The 20,386-nt window shown below is 40.1% G+C and overlaps 2 protein-coding genes across 6 annotated transcripts in view; both read right to left on the bottom strand.

Moving 5' to 3' along the window:
* tmem245 (transmembrane protein 245) overlaps positions 1–13,558 on the bottom strand; it is a 34,282-nt gene extending 20,724 nt beyond the window's left edge. For 3 of the 4 annotated variants that reach the window (XR_008602792.1, XR_004848512.2, XM_023284346.3), the window contains exons 1-7: positions 12,935–13,558; positions 9,427–9,544; positions 8,762–8,857; positions 7,570–7,677; positions 6,295–6,498; positions 6,045–6,214; positions 2,051–2,074 (exon numbers count right to left, since the gene is read on the bottom strand). Coding sequence is in view for 2 of the 4 variants with exons in the window: in XM_023284346.3 (XP_023140114.2) it covers positions 2,051–2,074; positions 6,045–6,214; positions 6,295–6,498; positions 7,570–7,677; positions 8,762–8,857; positions 9,427–9,544; positions 12,935–13,534 (1,320 nt within the window). In the remaining 2 variants the exon portion in view is untranslated. The remainder of the gene's footprint in view (positions 1–2,050; positions 2,075–6,044; positions 6,215–6,294; positions 6,499–7,569; positions 7,678–8,761; positions 8,858–9,426; positions 9,545–12,934) is intronic. The other variant, XM_023284354.3, reaches the window with a different exon arrangement.
* A 1,420-nt stretch (positions 13,559–14,978) lies between these two features.
* On the bottom strand, positions 14,979–20,096 carry LOC111577840 (DOMON domain-containing protein FRRS1L). 2 transcript variants are annotated; one of them, XM_055013755.1, is made up of 6 exons: positions 20,081–20,096; positions 19,001–19,541; positions 18,594–18,678; positions 17,621–17,759; positions 15,531–15,777; positions 14,979–15,452 (listed from the first exon to the last, which is right to left on the bottom strand). In XM_055013755.1, the coding sequence occupies exons 2-6, from the start codon at positions 19,206–19,208 to the stop codon at positions 15,280–15,282; spliced, it is 852 nt and encodes a 283-aa protein (XP_054869730.1). In that variant the 5' UTR covers positions 19,209–19,541; positions 20,081–20,096; the 3' UTR covers positions 14,979–15,279. The 2 variants fall into 2 exon arrangements, with proteins under 2 accessions (XP_054869730.1, XP_023140076.1); XM_023284308.3 differs by lacking the exon at positions 20,081–20,096 and having other exon boundaries at positions 19,001–19,571.
* Positions 20,097–20,386: the final 290 nt, after the last annotated feature.

Below are 20,386 nucleotides of genomic sequence, written 5' to 3'. Positions count from 1 at the left end.
ATTTTGGATCTAAAAGATGCCCCCGTTGGGCCCTGAGGACGATGAAGTGGTCAAGTAAAGGAGCTAGCAGCTGTATACAAACATGCACACATCCTTTAGCATTAAGGCATGCAGGAGTTCGATTCGGAATGTGTGCTGCTGTGAGTCTATCAGTAAAGTCTATTTCAGATTCAGTTCAGTGTGGTCATTCTTAAACTCAGGTTTCTCAATGCTTCAAAACAGTTTATTACTAGTTTTAGTCTTCATTTGTTTATTTCTGCTCACGTGTTAATGTCACAAAAGCATTAAATAAATCAAGTTACAGGAGTAAACTGGTAAATGACTGTTAGGGGATGCCTCTTTGTCAATAGGCTTAATGGTTCAGTATTATATGGATGGTGACATGATATGGAAGTTGGCAAAGGTCATTCTGCATCCTTATGATGTAATCTTTAAGATGAATATATCATAAATCTGATCAGATTTATCTTGAAGTATAATACTGTAGCCTTACCATAAAGCAGAAGAATTAAACTGAGCAGACTGACTGATGTGAATTAAATTCAATGCAGCCAAAACTTGGTTAACAAAAAAATGGAAACACCACGCAATAAAAGGGATTTTATTTTAACATTTGGTGAATTAAAGAGGCAAATTAGTGTGTGAAGTATGAAGTAACGTCAAATATCTCACCAGCAGTTCAAACAATATGAGACCACTGATTAGTTTTAGTTACCAACACTGCATTTTCTGCTAACAGAAAAACTATGGCTTTAGAAATGACAAAAAATAGAATTTTAAATACAAAAAAAATGTTTTTAAAAAAATACTGCATGAGTTTGTATGAATGATTAGATCTTATACTTGCAGGAGCCCACTAAAGGTCACGGCAAGGGGGAAAAATACTGCAAGATAAGCCTGAGGTACAGCAAAAAAATGTAAAACTATCCAGAAGTAATGCAAAATTGCTGCAAAGCTACGCAAAAGTGTTGCTAGAGCTCACTAAATGTTTGTGAAGCAACGCAAAACTACTGCGAAGGAATGCGAAAGAGCTGCTGGAGGTGAGAAGCAGTGCAAGGAAAAAGTAACACAAATGGAATACAAAAGGATCACGAGAGGTAAGAAGTGTTGCAAACGAAAGGCAAAAGTAACATTAAAGTACTGCAAGGAAATGTAAAAGTGCAGAAAACCGTCTGTGTGAAGGCGGTTTTGTTGTGAGGGAATGGAAAAGTACTGCAAGGTTAAAGCAAAAGTGTTGTGACAAGAATGCAAATCAAAAAGTTCTTGCCTTGACCCTTAGGGGCTTCCGTACTCAGCCCCCAACTGGAGACATAAATCATTAAAGCAGATCACAAACATCTAGTTTTGTTTGTTAAATAGACTCTGTAACAACTAGGTTTTAGAAAATGTTCATCAAACAAGTAAAAGGCACATCTGTGTGGGACTACTTTCATCTGGGGATGAATATACACATTTCTGTCTTTCAGTGGGAGTTGTTGATGCCAAGAAAAATAGTGAATATTTCATTTTTGGTCCTTAAAACCCGCAGCAACGTCCAGCATCCAAAACCACAAAGACAACTGAAGTTCTTCTGAAGTTAAAAGGTGTGTTTACGGTACTTAGCGTTTCCATCGTTTTGTCAGTATCCCGTCCCTAAACCCACAGTTTTTATCAGATTTACATCAAACCAGGTGTCTTGTGAAACTCTTCCCACTCTGCTCGCTCTACATCGTCCTTCTCCCCATGCAGCTCACACACTCTCAAGACAAACCTGCCAATTACAGATCAAAGCAGGGAAGTTACAGACGAGGCCGAGGGATCAGCGAGTCCCGCCTCCGACTGTAGCTTCCTGTAAAAAAAACACCAGCAGGGGAAGCAGTGAGAGGACAGACGGTAAAGCAGGATGACGGAGGTGGTGACAGTGGATGGGTAAAAAACAAAAAAACGCCAGTCCAAGCTACTACAAGGTGTGCTCACACCTCCACACACACTCACACACATAGAAATAAACAGTGAGGTTATTTAAAGGCGAGTCTTTCTCTCTCAGCACTCTGCTCCTCCACATCATTACCTGCTTGTTAAGCCAATGCCAGAGCTTGGGGAGGAGACAAAGAGACATTGGGAAGATTATTATTGGAAAAGATCTGTGCAGCAGTCATCACATGTTCCCATGCCACAAGAAACACAGTGTGGGTACAGGCAGTGAGGGACCAGGAAGTGGCAGGCAGGACTTTATTACAGGGAGTGTGGACTGCAATGCAAACTAGTGAGATTACAAAGACATCCCAAAACACAGGAGATGCCAACAACGATGCCATTTTATAAAACATGAAAAAAAGAATTGCTTCTTCTCAGATGTACCTTTAATGAGTCTTGTTCTCTTTAAAAGCAGTGTTTTGCTTTTTTAGGCAGCAGAGGGATGTAATACAAAGCAACTTCCACCAGTTTTCTATGCTTTAACTTGTTCAAAACTCTTCTTAGAACAAATTTTATTTATTTCTCTATCTATTCACCTATTTACATATTTTAGTCTAATTAATATACAATTTATTACTTCATTTTTATCATTTCTTAGCCCGTTTTTATAATTCTGACTTCTATTTCTATTACCACATAGAAATTATTAGTATTTTTTTATAATAGATTTTTTTGTAATATTTTGTAGCTTATTTTGCCTTGTTCTCTTTCATTTTATCTTATGAGATGTTTCGTCATTAGTTCCTCCATCCCTGTGTTTTAGTGTCCTATATTTATAACATAATTTTAAGGGTGGGGGAGTTGTTTGCAATGTTTTATTGCATTTTTATTTCTGTGTGCGTTGCATTTTACTTGTACGAAAAGTGCTATATAAATGAAGTCTGATTATTTGATTGATTGAACAAAACCCAGAATTCCATCAGAGATAATACGTGGTTACTAGCCAGGTTTTTTTCATCCTGCTCACATAAAATTGAGTGTTTTTGATGCTTAATTTGTGCCATCACCACAAAATGTGTTGACAGTGCGCCACCTACTGCAGTCCAGAGGAACAGGTTGTTATAAGGGACAACTACAAGAAAATACAACAAATTCACTGAGGCGAGACCCAACACTGCGGCTGCAAATGTAAGTTTATCTATTTATTCTCCTATTCTCAATGCAGATGCTTATTTCTAATTTGACAGTTGCACATGAGAGCTCTCAAATTTCATATATTTAAACATGACATTGAAGAAGTGCATATGGGGCTGCCACTGTCATATTATTAAGAACATGGTGAAATCGCTTTAGTTTTTGGCCAAACCACAATGTTATTGATTAAAGATTCTCTGTGATAAGTACCAATGGAATGATAAATTCTCCAATCTGTATTCTATTAGCTGCAGAACCAGCAGTATAAAACAGACTTGGTAGTAAATCAAACATGAAGACCGTATAACATAAAAGCATTTTTCTGCATCACAAACTGACTGCAGGTTCCCACTGCAATGCAATGCATACAGGTTTCGCTACTGTAAATTCAAGGCTCTATTCAGTCAGCTGTTAAATTATTCACAGTCATTCTGAGTAATTTTTCAAGACAGAAAGTGTAAATTCTCTGATTGCAGCTTCTTAAATGCGAATATTTTCATTTTTTTCCCTCCTCTATGAGTCAGTAAACTAAATATCTTTTGGTTGTGAACCAAACAAGACAATGATCGTGATTTTTCTCCATTTCCTGACATTTTATAGACCGAACAACTAATTGATGAATCCATAAAATACTCAGGGTTAATAGACAAAGAAAATAATTGCTCATTTCAGTCCTACTTACTAACATACAGTTAAGACTCTGTATCGTTCAGAGTGAATAAGTTCTGGAGATGAATTGGTGAAAGGGTGACACTTCTTACAGCTGATTAAATCTGAAACTCTGAACATAACCTCCTCTGGAGCAGATTAGCTGTGCAGCATCAGTTACCATGGTGATCTAGCAGGTTAAGCAAGAGTCACTTCAGGCTTAACATACCTGCTAACACATCTATCTCACTTCCCTGTAAAAACAACTAACACTGACATGTTGCCTCTATAAATGTGCGATGAGAAACCAAACAACTTGTTGAACATCAGTCCAATATTCTCCCTGTTTTTAGCTCTGCTTTACGGAACAGCTTCTCCATGTTCATTAGTTAATCACTAATTCTGTCTGTCTGGCTTTTGGTGCTGAGCAGTTAGTGCACAGTTGGATTATTGGAGCTTTTTGCTAAAAACGGCGGCCAGCTGTTGTTGGAAATGACACTGATGAGAGTCTTGAAACTGGGCCAAAATAACAACAACAACAACAACAACAACAATGACTAAATGCTCCATAGAGCTCAAGAGGACCAGAAAACCAGGTAATGTGAGGGATCGCTTATTATTAAATAATTAACCCTCTGAATTGACAGCAGTTTCTGTGTGTTTTTAAACTCACTGTAGGTTTATTTTTCACTGCAATATAAAGCCCTGCACCTCTATGGAAACAGAACAACCACGGAGAAGGAGAAAGGACGCAGAAATGTCTTTAGTGTAAAATGGCACAGCTACAATTCTAGAAATCATAAGAAAACAAAAGAAAAAAAGTTGAATTTCTCAGATTTTTTCAGCATGCACATTTTTCCAAGTGCTAACAGTGCTATAATCTGGATTTACTGCCATGAAATCTCATTCATGTCAGTATCTAGAGTTACTGTCAACCTGATTTACTGTCACAATCTTGACTTTTTCCATAATCTTGGATTTAGAGCTTGGATATAGTTTATCCTAATGTCAGTTTATGTTTTAGAATCTCAATTTGTCTCAAAATCTGGATTTAATTTACAACGTTGGATTTGTAACCTTGGTTTAGTTCATCAAAACCATAATTTATCAACCAAAAGCTCGACTTATTTCAAAATCTAGACATATAACCTTGATTTAATTTATCATAACATTAATTCACCAAATCAGAACTTTTCTAAGGATCGTTGACCTTTTTGAAATTTTGACTTATTTTACAATCTTGACTTTTTGTGCCCAGGAGGAGAAACAAAAGATGTCTGTCCTCAACCCCCACGAGCTGCTGGAGGAGATGTAAAGATGTTGTAGAAATCTGATGAAGTGTGCCTGTTTTTGAATGAATTTTGGGTTTATTTCAGTGTATATTTTCAGCCACCAGTGGAAGGCAGTGCTGTTCGGTCAGAGAACTGGTGGCTCAACGCACTATGGCTGTCTGACTTCTTACATTTTTACAGTCTCTACAAACTACTTATTTTTCACACGTTTCTGCTCAACAACACTAGAACGATATTTTACCATGCTGAACGTAACTTCCAGCATCTTGCTGGCTCTTTTATAGACTGTTTTTGAGCCGAGCTGCAATTAATTTATCGATCAAATACGTTTAACGTTACTTTCAGTCTCTCTAATTTGTTTCCATACTTGTTTCCTATCTACAACAGCCTGCAGTTCAGCCAATTGTTTTTTATCACCCGACTGTTGGTCGTAGCTGTGTCACTTAGGGTTTCTCTGTTGGGCAAAAAATGCAGATTTTTTTGCATTTTACAGAATCTGATTTGTAGACATGTACAATAATGTGATTTTGAAGAAATGCCACAATTTTAAGCTTCAATTTGGTTAATTTTTCTGATAAAACGCGTGTCACACATGATCAGAATGCTGGAAAGACGAAAATCCCAAGTTTTTTTCAGTTTTTACACTTTCCAGCTCTGATAAATGGTGTAATTTCTGTGGCTTTTTAGAGATAACGTAGTTTTAAACCCGCCGGCTGAGTTTCGGGTTCAGAGGGTTTAAATAACCTGATAGACAGGTTTCAGAATTAGAGCCGTTTTACATTTTAAGGACTTCATTTTTCCTGAACTATTAATACTTACTCTTTAGCCTTTAAGCTGCAGAAACCCAGCAGTCCTGACCTTCAAGATTTATTGGCCAGACAGTCCTTGACAGCCACTGAGGGCCTTTATTGTGACAATGACGAATATACAGCATGAACCAGTGCAGCACAAAATACGCGTCTGGATTAGAATGTGTAAAATTACAGAGAGAGAAAATTCAGACGGAGGCATTACCTTCGTGTCGATACGCAGCAGGAACTGAGCTAGTCCTTTGATCGGTCCAGGCAGCAAGGCCTCCTCGCGCTCACGTCCGAACTTCTCCAACACCGTCCACCACGAGGAGAGAGTTCGCTCTGCAAAGCTCTTCAGACCAAAGTGGACCACCAGCTTCTTCAGCACCCAAACTAAAGCACCAGGGCAACATCTCAGCATAAGCAGGTAACGGGGGATTGTTCATATGTGTGTTTGTATACATGTTCGTTACCGGCCACGGGGATCGGCAGCAGCTGCAGGATCCAGAGGTTGAGCCACACCTGAACCAGAACGATGGCCCAGACCAGCAGGATGAAGTAGATATCGCTGGCCCTCTGGGAGCTCTGCTCTCTCTGGAAGAGGCCGGCCGGTAACGAACGAGAACCTTGAGGGAACCCAGGGGTGGCAGTGACGGGACCCAAAGTCTGGACGCCGTCTTGAAGACAGAAGAAGCTTATGTGTTGATACTTTTTTTAAGGGACTGTACACTTCATTTGCCCAGACAATCATGACGATCTACAATCTCTCTATAACACTGTTGTACTATAATCAAGGCCTGGATGGCTGGAAGTTTTCTCATTCAGTAGAAAACTGAAATCCTGCTTATTTACTATCAACACATGTAAAGCAGTCAGCCCAAACCTGAGAGCTGTTTTCCATCCATAACTCAACTTTAACAAACACATCAAGACTTGTGGTTCAAAATGAGTAGTTTAAAATTAGATCCACTGTTAAGCTCAAACCAGTGCTCCTCACAAACACTGTTCAGCTGCTTTTACACTCTTATTTTCTCTTACCAGGACTATTGCAACTCACTATTCACCTGCCTCTGCAACAGCTACCTGGCAACGGTTGATTTAAAACTCACAAACACTCGTCCTGGCTGACTTACACCAGCTCTCCGTTTGGTGCAGAATTCAATTTAAGATTCTCTCGATGTCTTTTAAATTGCTACACAGGCTGAACTTCACATCCCTGAACTCTGAACACCTTTTTCTGCATCTCAACCTCACAGATCAAAGAATCAATTGCTGTTAGAAGTTCCACGGTGCAGGTTTAAAACAAAAAGGGCGACTATACTTTTACCAACACTGTGAAACAAGCTCCTTTTATATTCAGCACAGCTCAGTTCAAAAAGCTTTAAGAACCCACCTCTACAGATAGGCATTTATAAAACATTTTAGCCCTTTTTTAATGTTTTGTTCTTATTCTTGTTCATGTTACTCAAGTTTTGGTGTGTTCTTTAAATGTTATATCATCATTTTTTAATGCTCTGCATAGTGCCATGTTTTGTTAAGCATCCTGTAACTCCAGTTTTGAAAGCTGCTCTGTAAATAGAGTTTATTTTTATTATTATAATAGATGACACACAACTGTGCATCACTGTGGACTGATGATTCTCTTACAGTAGCAAATGAGAAAGTCAAGACATTTCCTCCACATTCATCTTTGAGTGTACAAAGATCTTCTGTGATACACCGAGTTGAATAACGAACAGTTTTCTTACCTGTGCTGGAGTTTTCTCTGGGCCGAGTTTTGGGCTGAAGGTTGCTACAGGATATTGCCATGTAAATAGTGTTAGCAGCAAATGACAGCATCTGCCCCGACAGCTCTCCTAGAGAGATGAAAAGAGAATGAAAATAACTAACACACAAAGACAAAGGATGTAAAGACAAAAAGCTACACAGGAGGTGATCAAAGCAGCTCATCTACGTTCATTAGAAGCAGGTTTGATCAAAATTCAACAGTGTCATTTAATGTACTGCAGAGCATTAAACCTCTGAAACTCAAAACCAGTTGGGAGGTTTGACAGGCATTTTATCTTTTTAAAAAATCTGACAATCACACCATTAATCAAAGCCAAAAACGTGAAAAAAAACGGGATTTTCATCTTTCTGACTAAACATGTGTGACGTTCAGTTTCATCAGGGAAAATAAACAAATCTTTCAATTCAATCAAAATCACTGTATTCTACATGCTCGATTCAAACATTCACCAAAAATAAATAGTTTTCCTTTAAAAGAATCTGTAAAAAACAAAAAAGTCTACACTTCTTGGCACAACCAGGAAGACATTAGTGACTCAGCTGTGACCAACAGTCACATGACAAAAATTCTGGTATTTTTTCACTCAGCTGCAGGCAGTGTAAATACAATGCAGATGAACTGACGAGAAAGTGACAGAAAAATAAAACATACTGGATCAGTAAAATAAATGCAGCATGACTTGAGTTGTTTCCAGTATTGGTTACACTCTTTGACACTTGGAAAAATGTTGTACATGTTTACAGCAGGGTTTTTCCATTTTTGCAGCATAAATAATCAAAGAAATTCAACTTTTGTTTTTGTCTTTTTTAATGATTTATGACCTTTTAACTGTGTCATACTGCACAGAAGACATTTCTCTCGACTTATTGCCATGGTTGTGCTGTTTCCATGGAGGTGCAGGACTTCATATTGGAGTGAAAAACAAGCCCACAACGAGTAAAAACGTGATGGGAGCAAATAAAGGCCCTCAGAAGGTTCTTGGGGTCTGGAGGGTTAAATGAGAAGACTGACACCACTTTTGCATCTTCAGGAGAAGTTTAGCTCTTTGTACTCCGTTCAAAAAACCATTTACTTGTGCTCTTCTTACCCAGTCGGTGTAAAGGCTTCTCACTGCCATAAATGTCGACATGCACGCGTCCATAAATCCTCACCTCGGTTAGGAACAGGTGGTTTCTCTTGGGAGCCCACGATGAGGAGAACAACCACAACCACAAATATGGGAACTCTCCATGAGCCAGTCAGAGACACTAGAAACAGAAATGAAGCAGATTACTCAGTGGACACAGACAAAGTAGTTTTTAATCTGCAGGCTATGAAAGTAATGTTGACCTCTGGGGCACTAGTTCGTCTTGTGAGTCATACTTCTAAATATATATATAATCATAAAATATCACCGTAAAGGCATCTCTATGACATTTTATCAACCGCTCTCCTTCTTGCTCTTTGCTTGAGCAGAACTTCTTCTTCAAATTTCTCAGTCACTTTTAATATTTCACATCTGAAGGTCACCACTTGCCTCCAGCAGCCCTGAAGTGTGCTAAAAATACAGACTACTTCCTCATCTTACTATGCAGCTCTGCATGTGCTGCATGGACCTGTACAGTCGGGAGTTTATCTGAAGCAGAAAACTGCCGACTCCCCTCACCTCTGAAAAGAACACACTGTCTTTCACTGATTTTCACTGAAGGCTCATTTTCTGAAGCCTGCTGCACTCAGAATTAGCAGAAACCTCCTCGGGGGCAAAGAGGGAGTTTGTGTAAAAGTATGCACAGACATGCAGCAGGTCTGAGCAGGTTCTGCAGACCTCCACACTCACCGATGAAGAAGAGCAGGACGGCCCAGACCGGCAGAGCCACGGCCCTCAGGTAGCGCTCGGTCTGGGGGCTCCACTTAAAGCAAACCGCCAGCAAATAGCCAACTACGACAGTGCAAACCTGAGAGGGCACAAAGGGGGTACAATATTAAAAGAGAGGAGATGTTACAGAGTATTATACTCTACTAGGGCTGCAGCTATCGATTACTTTAGTAATTGAGTATTCTAGCGATTATTCTGGCAATCAATCGAGTAATCAGATTCCGCGCTTGGCCTTAAAGCGTCAAAAGTGGAAGGTAACGCGCTGTGTAACAGAAATAATCGACCTGGTGGAACAAGGGCAGACTTCTGCGATGTATTGTACATATATAGTATAGTACAGGGGTATTGTACATATATAGTATAGTACAGGGGTGTTACACATATATAGTATAGTACAGGGGTGTTACACATATATAGTATAGTACAGGGGTGTTACACATATATAGTATAGTACAGGGGTGTTACACATATATAGTATAGTACAGGGGTGTTACACATATATAGTATAGTACAGGGGTGTTACACATATATAGTATAGTACAGGGGTATTGTACATATATAGTATAGTACAGGGGTATTCAACAAAAACTCAAATCCATGGGAACCCCACATGTACTTGTTGGTGATGCAGAAATCACATAAATATGTTTTTATGTTTGCTCCGTTTAAACTGCTGCTACTGCAGCTAATAAAACACAAATAAGAAAACCGATCAGTTTATTCGTATTTATTAGAGAGAATATTCAATCAGTACCTTTAGTTTTGCTTTGATTTGGCCACAAACTAAAGTGATTTCCTTCATTATGAGACAGTGTCAGACCTACATGCACTTCAATACAGTATCATGATTGAATATGTGAAGTATATAATTTTACTGTGTAGCTGTCTATTATCAATAATCAGCTGCATTGATCGGTAAGTTTTCTACCAGCATTCCTGTCTTACATCATTTCCTGTTGCAGAGCTTTTAAATGTCATAAATTTCATGCTCCGCATTGTTCTCCATTAAAACAACCTGTTTTCGCGATCACTTTATTTTGTGCAGAAAACGAGTCAAATGATAGTTAAATGCTCCTGTTTGTGTGGCGAGTTTGAAGCAGAAAGTCTGAGTTAACAAAGAAACTTAAAAACCACCTTCATACTTGTTAACTCTGACTGAGGTTTTAGTTTTTGTCGAGCCGAATCCCACAAAGAAAGTCTGACTATGTTAAACTGTCTTCATAGTTCAGCCTCTGATCGGATAAACACTGTAGACACTAGAAAAGCTGCGCCGGTTAAAACAGAAGCATCCTGTCAAATTTAAAATCCCCTCAAAATGTATTGATTATAGGTCTGGGTCCATATAGGATGAAGTCTGGGCCCAGTTAGTGACCTGGGCTCTGGTATGTAGTGAATTAAACGAAGCCTCGATTCAGAGAATTTTGCCTCGAGGAATTTTAGAACTCGGACAACTCAAGGAATCGTTTCAGCCCTAATTAGGATATACATAATGCAGCACATCTGACCCAGGATTTAAACTGTTGTCAGTGATTGTACAGATTCGTACCATTATCCTTAGTGACAGCGATGCTCACAAATCAGAAGAAACTGAAGGAAAATACTGCAGAGAAATGGCCGCAATGTTGGGAAATTTAGTATGTAAGAAATGTTGCACTTTATTTTAATTAGTATTACTTAACATAATTTTACAGTCACTGTGATAACTTTTCTATGTTAGACTCTTCTATACTAGTTTTGAAAAATGTAATAAAAAACACGATGGAATAAGAAGTACTTAATATTTTGATGTCATAACAACGCATCACATGTTTTACATCTGTGACATGAGGTTAACCAAACTGAAACATCTTTTAGAATAAATAACAATTAGACATTTTCCCCCAACTGTTCAGCCTTATTAAACCCCTGAGATGAGATGTTCCATTCTGATTTCAGCTGCCCACAATAACTTCACTGGCTGTTCTCCACACAAAGAAATCTTTTGATGTAATTCAATACAACGTCCTCCTTCCTATTTATAAACCGAGACCCCGTGTCGGTCCACCTCTGCATTCAGAGAAAGAACACGCTGTCCGAGGAGGAACATTTAATGCAATTTGGATCTGGCCAAAGCTAAGCAGAGTTCAGGCCCCCAGGAGCTGTTTTGGAATAATAAAGTATTGATCGATCAGATGCTGGAACTGCAGCAAATTAAATCAGCTGACTTCAGGTTCAGGTGCATATTCCAAGAAACAAAAGTTCTGCATCGAAGTTAACTGATTAAGTTGCTATTAGAGATGTTAAAGTTTACACAGTTGTCAGCTTTTAATCCAACACTTATCAATTACATGTGCACATGTACTGATATGTTTATGTTCAAGGCCAGTAGTGATTATTAGTAATCAAAGAGAATAAGAAACGTGAAACTGACATGTATTTGCAGTAAAAGCTAAAATATTAGTGTCAGTACAAAGCTTTGCTAAATAAGTTTATTTATTTACATTTGGCATGTTTAATTTAATAATTTCTTAATATTTATGCTTCAGTGTTGACTGGCTGTTATTAGAAATGTGCACCCCAGTTGGAAAAGAACTAAGCCCAGGAGTTAACATCATTTGATAAACTCGCACAAATTAAAAACAACGGCGGAGTCCGGCGATTTCTGCAACATTTGTGTTATGTTATATGTTATATGTTAAACAAACGCTCAAAGAGAAAGTTAGAAGCGAGAGAAAGTTCTAGTCTCGTGCTATCGTTTGCATCTGTATCGGCTGTTTTACTGTCAGTCACAGACACAGAGATAGTCTTCTTCCTGAAGGGGGCGTGGCCAGCTTCAGACACTGAAACCGCCTGTCTAGAACAACCCTAAACCCAGAAATTACACAGAGATGGTAAAATAAACCATCTTTCCGGTATTTCAAGCTGAAGAACTAAAAGATATATTGAGGGGACATGTGAGACTTTCAGAAATCTATTGAGAAGTGGCACACTATGGGACCTTTAATCTCTATTTTTATTATCATTATTTACTCCACAGATTAGTTTTTCCATTATTTGTCTCTAAAATGTCATAGAAAAGTAGAATAAAAGCACATGTTTATATTGAAAGTGTTGGTTTTGCACAACCAACAGTCCATGACCGAAATATATTTAATTTACAATCACAAGACGAAGAAAATCAGCTGATATATTGGAGAAGCTGGAGCCACTTCATTTTTGCATTTTAAATTGATAATCAGTCATTACGCTACTTACTTTCTGTTAATCAGATAATGAATTAAGGGTTTTATGCTATAAGAAGGTCTTGATTTACATAACTGAAAATAGATTGTGGTTCTCAGACTTTGCATGTATTTTCCACACAGTACTAAAGCGAAGAAGTATTTGGATAAAGACAAATATTATGTGAGGTAGATTTGGACCATAGACCCAAACAGTGACTGACAACCACAGAGGGTCCATTGTCATCAGACACTGTGCCTTCACTCACCCACACAGCGTGGAAACAGTCCAGCGCGGCCCCGATGACCCCACAGACGTGTCCGAGGATCACCTGCATTCCGATGACCCTCCAGAACACGTAGAGGAAGTAGACCAGCGGCGCCCCGGCCCCGATCACCAGCAGCACCGTGAGCCTCTCCAGCACCAGCCGGCCCATCGTCTCCACCCCGTAGTTGACGCACCACACCGGGACCAGCAGGGTCCCCACCACGATGGGGGTGCCGGTATCTTGCAGACCGCTGAGCCACGAGCGGCCGAGCCGGGCCAGGGAGTACTTGAAGGGGTGGAGGAAGGTACCGCAGAGCACCGCCCAGAGCAGCGGCCGGAGGAAGGCCTCCAGGATGAAGTAGACCAGCACGGCCGCCCCGCAGCAGATCGCCACGAAGATCATCGCCCCGGTGTTGTAGAAGGCCTGCTTGATGTTTTTGTCGAACTTCAGGGACGACGGCTGGCTGAGCAGCTGGCTCATCATCCCGACGGCCGGCTGGAAGCTCTCCGAGAAGGAAACTGAGTGAGGCCGCCCCACCTGAGGGCTCCCCGGGGGAGAGACGACGGCGGGCTCCGGCGCCGAGTCCTCCTCGTCTGCCATGTTCCCCGCTTCAGCTCCGCGTGACGAAGCAAAACATATGACGTAGCAGCCTGGAAAAAGCCCAGGGGCATCATGGGAAATGTAGTACAAATGAAAAAACACTTCCTACTTCTTGTACTTTTGTTTAAATTATTATTATTGTTATTGTTGTTGTTGTTATTTTATCTAAATACCTAAAGTATGTACTATACTACAAGGTATGATACAATTCTCTATAGTACCGTATCTTATCATATAGCAGTATATTTTACATACTATTCTAAACTATACTACACTACAATATACTACAATATACTATACTATACTGTACTGTACTGTACTATACTATACTATATTCTATTACATTTTACTACATTCTTTTCTACTCTACTATTCTATACTGTACTGTACTGTACTGTACTAAACTATACAGCAAAGAAAGAAGCCCTTTTTGAAAAAAAAACCTAATTTCTAATGTGTCAGTAAAATTTGCATTTGGAACTTGTGATGCAGCATATCAGTGTTCTAAGAGGATATTTAGGAATCATGTGCATCTCTGTCACTGAAACTGACTGAAAACATGAATACAACATATTTTGGCCATAGCTGATTACTACATTGATCTAGTCCACTCTGAAGTCTGCACTTATAAAAACTGTCTACATTCTGTGTCCTTAGCTATATAAAGCTAAATATAATAATTTTTATTCTATTAAAATCATGTTCTTTGGTTTTGTTCTGTTTGAGTTCCATCTGTGCATTTCCATCAAATGGTAAAATAGCATTTTTCATATACTATTATTATTTTTTCTTTAAAGGTTTGTTGATGATAACAAATACAACCATGACAGATTGTTACAGTGGGAGAAATTTTAACATATTCAGCCATTAATACAGGTCAAAAGGCTACACTTAGAACCTGGGGAAAATAATATCCAAGCAAAATGTTTTACAGTCCACAATTTGCTCCTGTTCGGTATGTTATTGCTTGGTGCAGGCAATAGGAACTCATGTATCAGTCTGTCTTTGTTAAACTCAGTCACAGTGCCACAGTGCTGATGAACAACACAGTCTCTGTGGTTGGCGAAGAGCGAAAAATAATGGAAATTATGGAAAAGTGAGACGAACTAAACATGAATATTGGAAGTTATCGAAGATCTTTTACATGGTAAATGCATACTGTAGTTCCTAAAACCTCGGAAACTAAATATTTGACGGCAGTAAACCATCTTCCTGTCTTTGCTGATATCCACACAGCAGGGTGAAGGAGCAGTGGGAGTGTGTTGGAGCTGCTTTTTTATTTTGCTTTCGTCCTCAGAAAACCGTTGTGTTTCCGCCAAGTTCAACATGAGTCACTGGTGAACAGCAGGTTTCTGAAATCACTCCCAGATTTTCCAGTGCATGCAGTTTTTCAAAGACGAGTGAGATTTATCTACTGGCATGTGATGTCCTCATACTTTTTATATTTAGATTTTTTTTATATATGGAAGCTATCATAAATACTGAAAATAACTGGCCTGTTTTAAACTAATACTACTCTGTTGTTTTATCCTCACACCAGTACATGGCACCTCTACAGTATGAGTTTAATAATCCTCTGTATAGGTAGTAAATATATACTCTATCATGTTTAATTATCTAATACTGTCTCTGGTTTTGTGCAAACTGCACACTTGAATGTGGCATCAGATAAAAATGGCAACTTTAGTTTTCTTATTGCTGCATCCTTTTCTCCTCCCTCTTGTTCTTGGCTCTGTTGTGCTTCTTTATGGCGTTCCCATCAGCAGATAGAAGGTGAGAGCTACTATGAGCAACAAGCAGAGGGGAGAGTTGAAGGTCTGGTAGGCTGTGGAGGGCATGAAGACGTCCTCGTACTTGTAGATGCTGATCATGCGGTCGCTGACTGGAGGGCTGTCGATGTCGTGTCTCGTGATGGAGCCTGTTGGGAAGGAAAAGATGATGAAAGATGTCATGAATTACAAAAAAACAACACTAGATGCTAAGGCTAGATGCTCACCTTGGATGGCAGGTCCCCATGCAAACAGGTAATACCAGGACAGGTGCAGGTCGACCAGCGTCTCCTCTCTGGGGACGTATAACGGACGCTTGAATCGGCAGGTCACCCGGTTGTTCTCGAAGATTCCTTCTTCGTCTCGAGCCGGGTTCCTCTTGATCTCTTTGGCCCACTGACCGACGTTGTAGAAGTGATGAATCCGAACGCGTCCGTTGTCATCGTGAACGCAGCCCATGACGTCGTCTCCTCCCTGAAGCAACGAGGAAAGAAGAACTTTATTCCAAAATGCAACTTTAAACAGAGCAGGTCCAAAATAAAGGACAGTTATTGTGACAGATGCCATAATCTCAGTGTTTTGTGACAGAAACCAATGACAACCAATAACATATGATTATACCCCCCAAATTACTCATAGCCTATGCCAAATTTTGATTTGTAGGAAATTTTCATTGGACTAACAGGTTTCTTCTGGTTGGAAATGACATAAACAAGTAACCAAAGACAGTAAAGCAGTGTGATAAAGATGGTACTGGTGAATTTGATGCACTTTTGTCAAAAATTAGGCTAACAATCTTATCTGCAAAGGTAATAAAAATTCACTCAAGAATTCCTGTTTAAACAAGAACATGCAGTGTTTCATAACAGTTTATTAGAGACTCGTTGTAAAGATGAAGTTGAATTCATAAAGTCATCTTCCTGGGGTTTTTAAATGTCTGTTTTTCTTGTTTTCTGATTCAGAAATGGCCAAAGACCTTTTAAATTTGTGTTGTTCACATACAGTTAAGCCCTAAAATATCGCATTTATGCCAAATTTTGTTTGAGCAACAAGTTTGTTTTGGCTGGAAACGACATAAACAAGTGACAAAAGACAGTACAACATTGTGTTACAGATGGTAATGGTGAATTGGATGTATTTTTGCCAAAAATTAGTCATACTTTTCCCTCAGTAATCAGTGTCAAACATCAGTCCATCAATAGTTCTAGTGTCTAACAGTGTTCCTGCAGGTCTCCACTGGGAGTTCCTCCAAGTGTCCATCTCTAGATCTCTGAGCTTGAAGGCTTCCTCTCCATCACTCTGCTCTTCAGTTCCTCCACGGATTCTGGATGGATTCAGGTCTGGACTCTGGCTGGGACGCTCCAACATCTTCTCATTGTTTTCTCTTCACCATTTCTTCACTTGGTCAAAGCGCTGTTTACTTTGACCAAGCTGCCTGGAAAACAGGCCCAAAGCCTCACATTCCTTCCACCATGTTTGACTGTAGAGATGCTGTTCTTGGCCTTGAATGCTTCTCCTTTCTTTGTGTTCAAACATCTCCATGTGATCCAGCACAGAAATGATGAGCAGCAGTTTTCTTCTTTGTCCAGCTGAGCTTTAGTGTGTCTGTCTTGGAGAAGTGGAGTCCTCCTTGGTCTGATCCATGGAGACCAGCCTTGTTTCTCAGTCTGCTGGAGTGTCTGATGGACATGTTGCTACCAGAACTGCTCACATTCATCAGGATGCTCTTGGTGCTGATCCTTGGATTCTTCTTGTCCTCTACCATTCTTCCAGTGCAGGGCTCACATCTGTCTTCCTAGCAGCCCTTTGACATGTTTCACAGTGTGGAACTCCTTGGACTTATTCATCAGGCTTCAAACTGTGGACTATGGAGCTTGAAAACACTCTGATACGACTTAATAGTGTTTAAATATCTTGTGAGCAACAACAATGTGAAACTGGACATTCTCATTGAGTTCTTTGGTTTTAGTCATGACTTGAAACTGACTAGAGAACTACTGCATCAACTGTTCTCAGTTTATAGTGAATTAGATCACTCTAGAACATGGTAGAACTTACCAGGAACATTTGGAATGAGATAGAAGCTGCATTTTCTCAAAAACTGGTGACAATTTCAAGGGAATTAATAATCTTAAATGTGGTGTTTTTAGTAGTATTTATTATTAACATCTCTAACTCGGTGTTTTACTGCTTTTTGTCACTTGTTTAAGGCACTTCAAGCCACAATTATTAATTTTGGGCAAATATGTGTTGTGCTGTCTTGCAACAAGTCTATTCTAACAGTCTCAACAACTGGAAAGGTTGTGCAGCTTCTCACCATCTTCTTATCAGAGGAGAATCCTACGGCCACCCAGCCGTCTGTATCTGCACTCATCTCGTACTCCACATCTGTCCCGATGCGACGGTAACTCAGGAAGTAGTCGCACGTCTCTGCATCACACCCGGGCTTCCCATACCTGGATATGGACAAACAAATATAAGCATTTACTAACTTTACTTTAAAGGCACTACAAACTTGTGAGGCTCAGTAGAGAACATACAATCCATGTAAAATAAGGTGCAAACAAGTATACTCAAAGGAAGTTACAATTTGTCTGGCAAAATTTCTTTGCAAAACCTTTTCTCTTTGGCCATTGTTGCCTATATGGACATATTTTAACGGCACAACCACCTAACATTCAACCTAGTAGTTCTGGCCAACCACAAAATCTGTGCAATATCATGTTTTCCTCTATAGGTGTTTCTATTCATGGTAGAATCAGTGCAGTATCATTGTTTTTCAATACATGTATGTGTGCAACATTGTTATTTTCCACATCTAGAAGAGTCTGCAATAGATGAAGTTGCACAAATGAACAAATCTGTACAGTATCAACAGTTTTTATTCAAATTTCTTGTTTAATTTCATTGTCTACTGATGTTTCCTACATGTTTGCACTGTCCCCTCTGCCGCTACACTGCAAATTTCTCCAATGTGTGATTATGTTATCGAGACACTGTGCCATCCCAGTTTGAGTGATGGTCTCAGCCTGGCCACACTTATACAGACTGTCTCTCTCCGCCACTGCAAACAAACTAGGACACTTATTAAAATAAATTTCATTCAGGTTTCAGGGGAGAACAAAGACTAGACAGTGGAGAGTTTCCCCTGTTTTAGCTGTAGCTCTGTGAAGTCAGGCCACTGCATCTAGGATAAAGCAGCCCAGAGGGAATATTACACAGCTGCACTCCAGCTCTGTTTCCAAGAAGGACGGAGGCGGTGATGTGCAGGAGGGGCATTGTTCTCTAACCTTATGCAGCCTTTGGTTACTCCGCAGTCGCTCACTTTGATCTTGGCAAAGGGGTCGACTGGTGGGGCGGTGGGGAAGGGATAACCTGCAGGATGGGAATAAGAAATGACACAAAATAAGGTATCAGTGGAAGAAAAAAAAGGCCAAATGGGGAGCTGAGGAGCCCAAGGAGAGGCCATCTGCACTGCGTGTGTGTGTGTGTGTGTGTGTGTGTGTGTGTGTGTGTGTGTGTGTGTGTGTGTGTGTGTGTGTGTGTGTGCCTGTGTGCAGAAGGAGGGGGTGGGCAGCTGCCACCGTGGAGCTGGCCTTGGTGCTGAAAGGCCCCTTGCAGAGGATTCAGGTTGGACCAAATACCCAGCAGGAGTATCTGTACATGTAAACAAACCACTCACTGTGAATATACTCACCATCATCCGACAGATATCTGGACTCCAGGAACTCAGAGGCGAACGTGCTGTAGGAGTCCTTGTGCGGCTCCTGGTGGCCCGGCTCTCCGTGCTCCCCGTGGCCGGTCCGGAGCGCCCCTTCGTCGGTTGGGCTCGGCGCGACCCCCCGGTATCCGCTCTGGAGCAGCAGCAGCAGCATCTGAGCAAGGCTCCTCAGGGAAATCATCATGGCCGAAGAAATGAAACAAACAGCGATGGATAATAAACACTAACCCGACTTCGGATCGATTCGCATCCTTTTTGCGGTTTGAATTTCTGTATCTTCGCAGGCTTCCATCGCAGCGTCACAGCCGCATCCTGTCCGCTCGCAGGGATGTGAGGATGCGATCAGGAGGCTAATCCAGCTCCAAATTACCCAGATTCATAATCTCACCATCTAATTCAGATACACGGCCGTAATCCTCCCTGAAACCCGAATCTGGATGCCCGCTGGTGTTCATTAATCTCTACATATTCCTCAGTCGGATGAATGGTTTCGTCCGGACGCCCTCCTCCCTGCATCCTGTCAATCACATCAGCGTCCAATCAGCAGCCGCTACGTGCCTTGAACAGGATCGATCAACTGAATGAAACACTGCAGTTTAAACAACACATGAACAGTTAAGCTCTAAATTATTCATAGGTGTGACAAATTTAGATTTACAGTGACTTTCTGTGCGTTTTTCTGGCTGGAAATGACATAAATAAGTGACAAAAGACAGTAAAATACTAAGTTAGACATGTTAGTGATACATTTTAATCATTTAAATGTTGTTTTTTTTATCATTATCACTACAAATGATATATCAAGATTTATATATACTCCTTAAAATTGATTTTTGAGAAAACGCACTTTGTATACCACTCCTGCCTGGTCCTTGAAATTTCTACCATGTTCAAAATTCAATTTAATTCAGCTCGACTTCATTTGTATAGCACAAATTCATAACACATCTCACACAGTAAGGTTAAGTTACCATAAGAAAATTATATAGAGAAACCCAACAAATCCGAAGTGTCTTTTCCATTCCATTTGTGCAGCATTATGAAGAAAAAACTCACCTTTACTGGACGAAATCCCTCGGCAGAACCTGGCTCAAGGAGGGTGGACATCTGCCTTGACCAGTTAGAGTCAGGACTGCAGATAAAATAGAGACAAATAATGCATAAGACAACAATAGACACTGATCAGAAACATACAGCTCTGTGGCCAGAGATGCTTGCAAAAGTAAGTTAATACACTATAACCTAACAACAGCTGATGCAATAGTTCTCTGATCGGTTACTAGTTTGGCTGAAACCAAAGCGCTCAGTTAGCTGCTGTTATTGTCCATAACTGAGAGACAGCTGCATATTGTTGCTGCTAAC

Source organism: Amphiprion ocellaris, chromosome 9 (genome assembly GCF_022539595.1).
Source record: "Amphiprion ocellaris isolate individual 3 ecotype Okinawa chromosome 9, ASM2253959v1, whole genome shotgun sequence".
In the NCBI taxonomy this organism is placed as follows: domain Eukaryota; kingdom Metazoa; phylum Chordata; class Actinopteri; family Pomacentridae; genus Amphiprion; species Amphiprion ocellaris.
Note: the sequence above shows the minus strand (reverse complement) of the source record. Positions and strands in the feature narration are given on the sequence as shown.